At 34.9% G+C, this 12,611-nt stretch overlaps 1 protein-coding gene across 1 annotated transcript in view; it reads right to left on the bottom strand.

Annotated features, from left to right (window-relative positions):
* Positions 1-4,518: 4,518 nt before the first annotated feature.
* The window catches only part of efemp1.S (EGF containing fibulin extracellular matrix protein 1 S homeolog), a 46,122-nt gene continuing 38,029 nt past the window's right edge, over positions 4,519-12,611 (bottom strand). Inside the window, exons 8-11 of the mRNA XM_018265093.2 lie at positions 10,834-10,953; positions 9,216-9,342; positions 7,645-7,840; positions 4,519-5,322 (exon numbers count right to left, since the gene is read on the bottom strand). Coding sequence (XP_018120582.1) covers positions 5,161-5,322; positions 7,645-7,840; positions 9,216-9,342; positions 10,834-10,953 — 605 coding nt within the window. The 3' untranslated portion in view covers positions 4,519-5,160. The remainder of the gene's footprint in view (positions 5,323-7,644; positions 7,841-9,215; positions 9,343-10,833; positions 10,954-12,611) is intronic.

Here is a 12,611-nt window from a genome sequence, read left to right as displayed (position 1 = left end):
ACGGTTTAGTGGCCATTAACCATTGTTTTTGTTGTTGAGAAAAAAGTTAAAAGTAAGTCAAATCACATTCTCTAGCCTTTAATGGTAAGATATATATGCCTGAAACAGACAGGCTTCCTTCTCATGCGGGGGAGATGCCTATATATTAAAGGTCAGATTTTAGTGGTTTTAGAGGTTTTTGAAACCACAGTTAAACTAAAACGATGGGGCGAATTCACTAACCTCCGGAAATTCGCCAGCGACGGCTTCACTTACATCGCCACAATTTGCCAGGTGAAAATTCACCAGAACAACGCTAATTCATTAAAATGCAAAGTTGCGTCCAGGGCGCCGAAGGATGGCAAAGTTTCGCTAGCGTTAATTCAGCAAGAAAAGAGAAGTATCACTAGCATTGGCTAATTTGCAAACGGCGGGAAGTTAAATTTCAATGGACGTATATGTTGCAGCAAATACATTACACTACACAAGCCCAGGGAACCTTAATAAAATAAAATAGAGTTGTTATATTGCCCTACACATGAGCCCAGTGTATAGTTTATGTGCCATATGTTAGGAAATGTAGGGGGGAAGCCGGGTACCCTAAAAAAATGTATGATCTTTTGCAGCCTATCACCCTGAAAAACTGAAAAGCAGCCAAATATGTATTCTTTTGAGGAAGTCCTATCTACTCTATTGCACTTCGCCTGGTCTGAGGTGGCGAAGGCAAGTCTGGCGCAAGAGGTAACGTTCATTAAAATCTGCATTTCAGTGAATTTGCGTAGTTACGTCCATTCGCCAGAGCGAAAATTCGCCTGGCGCCTGGCGTTAGAGTGCGAAGTAGCGCTACAATCTATCTCCTTCACTAGCGAATTTACGCCAGTGCCCGTTAGTAAATCGGTAAAGTCCCGAAATGACGTCACGCTGGCAAATTTTCGACAGCGTTAGTCACTTCGCCCTTTAGTCAATTGGCCCCTATGAATACCATGAGTATTATTAATATTTTTATATTGTGAGTTATTAAAGGATCACAATAGAAAAAGTATGAACAGAAAAAAATACTGAACTATGCTCTAAAATACAAAAAAATCTACAACCTAATTAGAATTTTTCAGATAATAATTAGTGAAATAAATACAAAAACCTCTGACAGTCTGAATTGATTAAAAATGGATCTGTGCAGCTCCCATTGACTTCTATGGCACCTCAACTGCTTTTACTTGGAGCAGTAAAGTTTTTGTGGTCATTACACTTAATAAATCTCAAATTTTTAGTGTTTAAAAGAAATACAGAAAAACTACACATTTTTAGAGATGAAACAATGTGAAATTCAAACCATAGTAAAAAGAACAAACCATAAAGTTTAATTGTGGTTTTAAACACCTTTAAAACCATTAAAATGTGACCTTTGATTAATGGGCCTCCAAGTTTACACAAATGTGCTAAATTGCATAAGTCCCGTTGCTAATTGCAATTAGTTTTGAATAGAAAAAGCAAAGAATCTAATTGATTTCGGTTGGAAACTGCACTTGTGCAATTTAGCACTAATGTTCCTGAATAAGCCACATACAGTAGCCTTTGTTAAAATATGCAGCATCAGAATAGCCATTGCTCACAGCCTTCTCGCAATGTCTTAAAGCTCACTTGAGACACTTCATTTTACAATTCACCCCACACAATAGCTAAATAATTCCACACGTTACTTAAATTAACGATGATTTAATTAAAAAGTATTGACCAAGTACTTTATAGTTTTACATTTATTTTGCTAAAAAAAATTTGTACAATAAAGTAAAGACAGCAACGGATTTTACAATGCCCCACCAGTGCAAGAAAAATTAAATTTTTTATTTTATTGGCAAAATCAGTAACAATGTAAATGATACAAAGTAATGAAACAAAATCTATTTAGCTATGAAAAGAAGATTTAAGGGCTTAAGGTATTTTGCTTAAAGGGGTGGTTCACCTTTAAGTTAACTTTTAGTATGTTATAGAATGGCCAATTCCAAGCAACTTTTCAATTGGTCTTCATTATTTTGTTGTTTTATAGTTTTTGAATTATTTGCCTTCTTCTTCTGACTTCTTCCAGTTTTCAAATGGGGGTCACTGACCCCATCTGAAACAAATGCTCTGTAGGCTGCAAATATATTGATATTGCTCATCTTTCTATTCAGGCCCTCTCCTATTCAGATTTCAGTCTTTTATTCAAACAAGATGGCTGAAATTGCAAAATGGAGAGCTGCTGAATAAAAAGCTGCATAATTCAAAAACCACAAATAATAAAAAATGAAAACCAACTGCAAATATTCTCAGAATAGCACTCTCTACATCATACTTAAAGTTAATTTAAAGGACAAACAACCTCTTTAATGGAATAATATGGAACTTGAATACTGACTGTACTAATATAAAAAATATTTTATACATATATATATTTTAACGTTAACATCAAGAAAATATATATTTTTTGCTATGCATAGTACAACCTGCTAAAAATCTTTGCCCAGTGGATAACGCCTTTACAATTCATTTAGGCAATACTAATCAGATGATATTATTTACTTTTTTTTTCTTTTATTTGTTATTTTTAAGAAAATTTGATTTTATTTAAAAAAGACAAGTTAACAAGTGTAGAGAAGCATTACTGTATATAGTATAAATTCAATAGAAAGTGTTAGGTTTCCAAATAGATGACAAAAAGTCAGTCAATAAATTGAAATCCACGTAGGTAATGCATTGACATTAATAGCAAAAGAGATAAAGGCTGCTAATTAAAAAAAATAAAGAAAACAAAGAGAGGTGGGGGGGGGTGATAGTAAGTAGTTACAAGCAATGTAAATGCTTTCTATTATTTGCAATTCAATTCATTTGCAAAAAGGAAATCAAGTTAGCTTAGATGAATATGTAGAAATGTTTACTAACTAGTGTTAAGGAAATATGAAAAAACTTTGCGCATAAATAATAATTTAAAAAAGTTAAGGTCTAAGCAGAATAGAAAATAGGATTAAAGAATATGCTGATACTATTTATACAAAACTCATTATCTTTAAAAAAAAATTGTCAGGATCAGTGCCAGAAAACTAATGTTATAAAGTTGATACAGGTATGATATCCAGAATGCTGGCGACCTGGGGTTTTCCAGATAAGGGAACTTTTAGGGGGTTATTTATCAAAGTCTGAATTTATCTCAATATTTTCTGCTACAAACTCCGATCCACTCGGGTCTTTTACACTTATTTATTATTAAATTTCCCCGAAAATTTGCTTTGCGGGAAAAAATCTGATTTTTATCATCCGATTTTCATTAATTTTTCAAAATTTTCACCCGAAAACAGGGTATTGTACGAAACCCAGTGCACATCTAAAAATCATTGGGACTTATATGCAACCTCGACAGGTCTGGATTTTCAGATTCGTACTTTTCCATCCTAGGGGGTTTAATAAATTCTGAAAAATTCGTGATTTTTCAAAAGTCTGATTTTATTGAATTTTTCGTAATTTTTGCATTCTGAGGTTAGTAAATAACCCCCTTAGTCATTTGGATCTCAATTACAACTACTAAAAACATATAAACATAAAATAAACCCAATAGGATTGTTTTACCACAAATATGCAAAATAATTAGCATCACCTAAAAAGTATTGTTATATTATTACAGAGGAAAAAAAGATTCTAAAAAATAAAAAATAAAGAATTTAGCTAAACTTAACTCTATGCATGATGGCCTGTAATTCAGAGATTTTTTTTGGATAAAGCATTTCTGCACAAGAAATCCCATACCTGTATCAAAGTTGTAAAAGGAGAACAAGATTACAAGCGGCAGAATATAGACGGGTAAGCCTTACATCCGAAGCTGTGAAATATTTTGATAGCATATTCAAGATATGTTATCTAGGAAATATTATAGACATTACTTTACATTGATTACAGAATTATCAATAATAAAAATGATGTTAGATGAATCAGATTTGCTTTTTTTTTTTTAATAGTAAACGAATCATGGCATGGGCATATATTATGAATTTATTAAACATAAAGTATTTCGGTATTAGTATTTTGGGAAATGCTTCATACTTTGGTAGATATGACTGATTGAGAGCACTATTCAGTTGACGTTTAGGGGCAGATTTATCAAGGGTCGAATTTCGAAGTGTAAAATACTTTGAAATTCGAGCATCGAATTAAAATACTTAGAATTCGAATATTGAAGTCGAAGTATTTTTCACCGAACGATCTAAGTAAAATCGTTAAATCGTACGATTAAATCGTTCAAATCGAATGCTTCAAACTATTTAATTAATCAATCAAAGGATTTTCCTTCGACCTCTAAAGACTTAGAAAAATGTTGTAGAAGGTCCCCATAGGCTAACATAGCACTTCGGGAGGTTTAATTTGGTGAAGTATTGAAGTCGAAGTTTTTTTAAAGAGACAGTACTTAGATTATCGAATGGTCGAATATTCGAACAATTTTTACTTTGAATCGAAGTCAAAGTAAATTCGAAGTTGTAGTATCCTATTCGATGGTCGAAGTATCCAAAAAATTACTTCGAATTTCGAATTTTTTTACTTCGAAAATTCCCTCGAATTCAACTTGACCCTTGATAAATCTGCCCCTTTAATGGTGACAATATAATATTGTTCAATAGGTTTTAGGACTCAAAGGTTACCATGTATCTTGACACATAGGGGCAGATTTACTAAGGGTCGAATTTCGAAGTTAAAATAAAACTGCAGTATACAGTATAACTATTCTACAGTATAACTATTCTATGACATCAGATTCTACCTGCCTGGATCACCTTCTAAACTTCATTGAAATGAAAAAGGTTAGGAAAGCGACCAGAATAATGGTAATAATTATGATCTATAATTAAAAAAAATCATAGAGCAAATCAAATCAGTGTAGTCTTACTGACAAACTATTTACATGATAAAAATGTTTATAGTTGTATTATTTTAATGAATTTGATATTTTGGTAATTCAAACCCAGACATTAAATTATAATGCTGAATGCAAATAAGTAGCACATATATTTAATATATTTTTGAACATTATAGCTGTTTTTTAATACCTTTCTAATCTGAGCTTAGAATAATGAATTTCAATGAAATGTTTAAATAAAATAGTAGTGATGTACCATAGATGATAGTATCTGGCAATTCCCAGTGCTTAATCTCACATATTTAAAATGAGTGTGGTCCCACTACTATTGTTAACCTCAATATGGAGCTTGACCGATAGTTCATTACGCTGTTTACTGTCACCATTTCCAGATCAACAATATATTCTCTTGGTCCAGTCAACGGCTTTACCATAACAAGCATAGCACTGATTCCACTTGTATGCTGCAAAACATATAAAAATGTATGAATTCATACATGCAATAAGAACATTCTGGACCCATAAGAGTTTTACATATTTTATTTGCAAGATTTCTTACTTGGCAGAGATCAATTCATAAATCAATTTCTGCCCTATCAAAACCTGGATGTGATGCTCAACCTGCAGTGCCTCTAAAATCTCATGCAGTGGATTGGATTACTTTATATTGATGGCTACTAGAAGTAAATTACATCCATTGGAAATCCAGTGAAGACTTCATAAATGTTTAACATGATGTATTGTATTGTGCATTGTGTGTTTACCTATTGTAAACATTATGTTGCCTTCGGCTGTATATGTCTACAAATAATATCATTTTGCAGTCATGAATTTGAGTATGATGTTTGATCATTGAGATCATTTAGGCTTGTTTGATGATGTACACACTGATAGAGTATCTGTGAGGTTACCTGGTGGTCTAGGGGCCAACCGCAGCCCTGATCCTCTCCCCTCCGGTATTTGCCTTCCTATGGTGTGTGTGGCTCACACTTCCGGGTTTTATGCGTCAATTGTATGACATCATCGCGTTTTTGGTGTGAAGTTTGAATATTTTAAGTAGCCTTTGGCCAAAACTCATTGCCCTTTGTTAGGTCAATATCATTGATATATTGTTCCTGGCTGCGTTTATTCTGTCTGAATACTCCTGTTTTGATCCTTGCCTGTCTGACTTGTGCTTGAACTCTGCCTGAACTGACCTCTGCCTGATTTGACCGTGTATGAACTCTGCCTGAATCGACCACTTGCCTGTCTGACTACCGCTTGAACTCTGCCTGGACTGATCCCTTGCTTGTTTGAACTTGTTGTATTAATTATACCTCCAGTAGCTGATATACCTTCCGTTCCAAACTACAGTGTATGATCTGACCCTTTTGCTTGTCTTCTGCTTAGCTCCTCATTTTTAGACCTGGCAGCATCTGGTATCAGAGGGCTCCTCCCAAAGAAAACTTCAAAAGAGGCTGGCACAAGCCTAGGCCCACAAAGTAGTAATGCAGGAGTTAGGTTGTAAAAGAGTTAAAAGAGCTTACATTTATTATCCATAATTAAGAAAACAGGCCTGACGCGTTTCGTGTCTACCAAGGTACCAAGGACACTTACTCATAGGCTGGTCATTTTAACTCTTTTACAACCTGACTCTTGCATTGCTACTTCGTGGCCCTAGGCTTTTGCCAGCCTTTTTTTGACGTTTTCCTGGTGTTTGACTCCCCTTGCTGAAGGTCTGGGGCGTGTGCACCCGGGCCCATCGGTGACAGCGGTAAGCTCATATAGGACATTCTTAAATGTAGTAGATACTGGTTAACCAATTTGTTCATTTGGCTCCTCCCAAAGCCAAAGGCAGTTGCTAAAGGCAGAAGACCGAGCCATGACCGGGAGTTTAGCACTAGTTCTGGATTTAGGGAGCCAATCCTGACAGTATCTAGTAGAAATAAATCTAGAGCAACACTTCCTGAGTAATCATTGAAGATCTTTCACTACTCATCCGAGCAGCGTCTTCAGTTTAACTAACTGGTACAGGAAATCATATAAAACCTTCCTATAATCCAGTCACATTGGTGCAATGTAACTATCCAGAGAGGTGACAATTGAAACTAGATGTTGTAAATGCTGTGTTGATACTATGATAGAATTGACAAGGCATCATGCAATTCAAAGAGACAGGTGTTACTTGTGAGAGTTGCATAAATTAAGGTGTGATGTTTTGTGAAACAGCTGTGGTAAAGATGTTAGAACAGCGTTGTATGTAGCAGACAAGTGTTGTCAAAGACCCCCTTATCTGTTTAGGGATGGTTTCTCTACTTGAACATGAATGGCCTTTTTACACCTTGTTCAAACCAACAATCTTGTTCAAAATGTGAACATTGTTATCTTCACTCCATCAGTGTCTTTTCACTGATGGAGTGAAAAGATGTGGGCAGAGCTATTATATTTTAATGAATGCTATGGAATATGTTGGCACTTTATATACACCTGTTGATGATGTTTTTGTTAAATATAAGTAGTTATTATTTTTGTAAGCATGGTAGCTGTTCGTTTGGGGGCAGATTTTTCAAATTTCAGGTTTGTGCGAAAAGAAACAAAAAAAAAGCCCTCAATATTGAATTTTGATAAATCTGCCACTATTTAGTTATATTTATGTCATAAGTGATCTGTCACTGTCTGTTATTCCGAATGAAAACAGGCATTCATTTTTGTGCTAATCTCACATTTCTATGGAATTGTATCATCACCACCATCATCATCATTTTATTTCAGAACCATTTCTTAAGGAGCAGAAACACTGTTCTTACCCGCAAGTAAAAATCTTGATTTTCATTTCCAGAATTAACTCTGAATGTGTTGATTGTATTAGAGTAAATCATGGTAGCCTGAATTTGAAAGATATCAGAAGGTACTGGTCTGTTTGAATGAATGCTCATGTACTTATAGAGAATGCTGTATGGCTGGTCCCGGCACAGAGGATTTGCAACAGGGCAGATACACCGACTGAAAAAGAAGAATATTATTTTTGAACACGTCTTAAAGTTATATTCAAGACAAATTTGAAAATGTAGAGAAATTGCAAGTTGTTTTAGAATACCACAGTCTACATCATTATAAAAGTTAATTTTAAGGTGCAGTACACTTTTAAAAAGTCTTCCTCTGCAAGAAAGAATGTTGCAAACATGGTTTGCATATGGATAAAACCCCCAAAATATTCCAAAAATAACTACTTTCACACACAGTTATACAATATAGGCATATATATAGGCACATAGTATACAGTTGAAAATATGGTTTTATTGCATATGGTACATTTCTCTATATTATATAATTGTTTGTGTGGTTGCTTGAGGATGTATGCAAGGGAAGAAGGTACTGGAACCCTCAGAAAATAAGGACTGGTGACCCCCAATTGTTACATATAAAGCTATTATAAGTCACAGAGGAGTTCCATGACCATATAAAAGCAAAAAGCCCAAGACTGAGTGCTTTTATACAGGTCATGGAATGCTGAGGTTACTTCTAATATCCTCATATTTTCCAACAAGGGGTACTTTATTTATTATAAAATTAAAAAATGATTTATTATAATACACAAGTTTTAGTGAGTCATGTGACAAATTGACATCACTAAGCTCCATTTCTAACTGATGACATCACCTAGAACTGTTTATATAGTGAATAAAGTACCCCCTCTTGTAAAATATAAGGATATTATTAGTTACCGAGGAGTTTCATGACCATATAAAAACACGAGGCCGAATGCAGGCTATAAACTACACCAAGAATCTTCTAGACCAGGGGATCCCAACATGTTTGTACTCATGAGGCCGAGTCCCTGGGGATGCCAAGTAAGGGCTGAGATTGGCTATTCGATAGTCCCTATGTGGAATGGCAGCCTACAGGAGGCTCTTTTTGGCAATATACCTGGTTTTTATGCAACTAAAACTTGCCTCCAAGCCAAGAATTCAAAAATAAGAACCTGCTTTGAGGCCACTGGGAGCAACATCAATGGGGTTGGTGAGCAACATGTTGTCCATGAGCCACTGGTTTTGGACCATTATTCTAGAAATCAACTTTGGAAAGTTTCAGAGCTTGTTTTTTTACTATAAACTATACAGTTGAAAAAACAGGACCACTGCAAGTGACATTTCCTGCTTAAACTCCTGTATTTGAATGTAGAATCGATTTGCTGGGAAATGGAACAGGCTCCAACTCATTCAGCAATTTATTTATATACTGCATTTAAAGCTTTTCTTCATATAATTAGCATTTTGCTTTCAAAATATGTAAATTTTCCTTTTGGGGGATATGGTAACGAGTTTAGAAAGAGATATCCATGAATTTGTATATGAACCTGTTTTAAGAAAATGCTTACTTTTCAGATGTGAGAACATATGGTTCCTGACAAGGGTTGCTTGGGTAACATCGGTATCCACCATAATAATTCCAACACGTGGTATCTTCTCCGCATTCATAAGCATCCGTATCACATTCATTGATATCTATTTATATTATGAATAAAACATAATTTGAAATTCTGCTCATGGGCAATCTGGTTTATTTTCCTGTTCTTTAGATTTTTAAAGACAGTCTATGGCTTTATGGCTGCTATTTAACTGCTGTTCTAAGCATCCCTATCCTTTTTCCCAACCTAGGGTGTAAATACAGAGGAAGCAGACCCTGTGGCTGCAGGGGGCCCAGGAAGTATAAGGGGCCTCATGAGGCCCTAATTAATGACAATTTCTACAAAAAAATCAATTTGCTGTGTGCCCTTTTAACATCTAGTTACGCCACTGTTTCCAGCCTTACTTGTGTGTTTATCATTTGTTATTCTGTCTATACTACTGATTATTCCACTTAACCCTGTTGATTGTTGAATCCTTCTTACTTTTGTATAGGTAGTCAGAAGGCAAAACATGCTCTGTACCATAAAGGACAACTAAAGATCTGCCTAAAGTGCCCTTTACACAAACAAAACATTTTATAGAGCTGACACATGCTTCATATTCTGTGCTCACAGCTTCAATCTCTTTCTCCCTGCCATGTTATTATCATCATCATCATCATCATCATTTATTTATTTATGTGACAAATAGACCCTTAGGCAGAGAGCAGGAATCTTACAACAAAATCTGGGTTACTGAACTAAGAATTGGAATTCCCCCAGCTGTCGAAGTGCAAAACTGATGTAGCATTACTACCAAACAAGAAATAACATGAGAGAATAAGAAGACCGTGTAATTTGATTTACCATGAACAGAATTCTTTAATGCTTAAGCATGACAACCCTTAACAAAACCTTTTATACATACATATTAATTGTTTATTTTGCCAGTTTCTCAACAAGAAGTCATTGCTATGCCACTCATCTCTACTTCATTTAATTGAGCAAATTGGATTTAGAAGCATTTGTATTTTCATACCTATCTCAACAGCATACAATCCCTGGTTTCTACTATGCCCGAGATAAATCATCTTCACACATTTCCTTATTCAATTTCAAATGGTCTCATAGAACCAGATGCAATTCAAGAAGAAAAACATATTTATTACTGTTTATCATATGAAAATGTCTATGGGAAAAACTGGAACTGAATTTCTTCTCCTCAAATTGAATCTTGCCTATAAGTGGTCATCTGATTAACCATTAAATAATGTTTTCTAATTCATTAGCATCTGGTCCACTGTATGATGTCAGTAGACAGAAGGAAGTACCAGTTTGGGCAGCCATGTTTGCAGCCACTAGTTAAAAGTAAGATAGGGCCTTAAAAGTAAGATAAGGGAGATTGGGAAAGTTCCATCTCAAGTTGTATAAGGCTTCTCAGTTTTAGCATGGGAAAAATGTGTAACACCCCAGGGGATTAAATTCATGTTTAAATAATTATTATATTCTTGAGTCAGGTAATGAATCAGTACTGTATGTTGCTAAAGTCAGATTTAAATATTGTATCATCTTAACCAAAACTGCGCCTTAATTGGGTGATTGTACAAACCTTGACATGTTCGAGTTCCAACAAGTTGATAGCCTTCAGGACATATGCAGGAAAACCTTCCTGGTTCATTGACACATTCGTATTGGCACAAATAGTTAGATGTTCTGCATTCATCAATATCTGTAAAACAAGATCATATGGTGTCAGACAATTAATAGTTTTGTTGATCATGATATTTGTTAAAGTAGACTTGGTTACAGTTAGTAAAAAGAAAGGATAGTGGGAACCTGCAGATCAGACTATTGACAAAAGAAGAAACTGCAAGGAGAAGGGGAGAAAAAAAATGACTAATATCTTGGTAAATGGACCCCTAGTTTCAATCATAGTGTCATGGAAAATATCCAGTCGACAATCTCCAATGATGAAACTCACACAATAACTCATGTAAAAATCCGCTATTTGACATATCCAAAATACCTCATGTGTTAACTAACAATTGAATAGTGATTTTGTTTTCTACGAATCTCGAAACATTTTTGGTTATCCTATATTTCTTAAAAGCTCTACAAAATTTGAGATTTATTAAGGGGCAGATTAATCAAGGGTCGAAGTGAATTCGAGTGAATTTTCGAAGTTAAAAAAGTTTGAATTTCGAAGTAAATTTTTGGGTACTTCGACCATCGAATAGGCCACTATGACTTCGACTTTGATTCGAAGTAAAGTCGTTCGAATATTCGATCCTTCGATAATCTAAGTACTGTCTCTTTAAAAAAACTTTGACTTCAATAGTTCATCAAATTAAACCTGCCGAAGTGCTATGTTAGCCTATAGGGACCTTCTAATGCATTTTTCTACGTTTTTTGTAGTCAAAGTAAAATCATTCGATCGATCCATGAAATCGGTCGAATCGTTCGATCCGAACGATTTTACTTCGACCACAAAACGATCAAATTTGGTATAAAAAACGTTGACTTCGATATTCGAAGTCGAAGGGGCACATTTACTGTGGGTTGAATATCGAGGGTTAATTAACCCTCGATATTCGACCATCGAAGTTAAATCCTTCGACTTCGACTATCGAAGTCGAAGGATTTACCGCAATTCGGTCGATCGAAGGAAAAATCGTTCTATTAAACGATTAAATCCTTTCGAATCGAACGATTTGAAGGATTTTAATCCATCGATCGAACGATTTTAGATTGCTAGAAAAGCCTATGGGGACCTTCCCTATAGGCTAACATTGGTGCTCAGTAGGTTTTAGGTGGCGAAGTAGGTGGTCGAAGTTTTTTTAAAGAGACAGTACTTTGACTATGGAATGGTCGAATAGTCGAACGATTTGTAGTTCGAATCTTTCGATTCAAAGTCGTAATCGAAGGTCGAAGTAGCCAATTCGATGGTCGAAGTAGCCAAAAAAATACTTCGAAATTCAAAGTATTTTTTATTCTAATCCTTCACTCGAGCTTAGTAAATGTGCCCTGAAGTATAGCCATTCAATGGTCGAATTTCAAAAGTATATTTCACTTTGAAATTCGACCTTTGATAAATCTGCCCCTAAGTGTAAAAACCACGAAAACCTCTAATACAAAAATTTGCCAAGTAAAAGTTGTCGAGGTACTATAGAAGTCAATTGGAGTTGCACTGATCTTGTTGGACCCCTTTTAATCAATTCGGACTTTTAGAGGTTTTTGGATTTATTTACACTAGGAAATGTCTGAAAAACTTTTTAAAGGTTTTGTATTTTTTAGCGCATTGTTTAGAGCTTTGTACTTTTTTTATTCAGATATTTAAATATTTTTTAGGGTGTCTCATTTATAAACTTCACGCAGCGGAGAATGATT

Source organism: Xenopus laevis, chromosome 5S, assembly GCF_017654675.1.
Source record: "Xenopus laevis strain J_2021 chromosome 5S, Xenopus_laevis_v10.1, whole genome shotgun sequence".
NCBI classification, from domain to species: Eukaryota; Metazoa; Chordata; class Amphibia; order Anura; family Pipidae; genus Xenopus; species Xenopus laevis.
The sequence above is the reverse complement of the archived record's forward strand: the minus strand, read 5'-3'. Positions and strand labels throughout refer to the sequence as shown.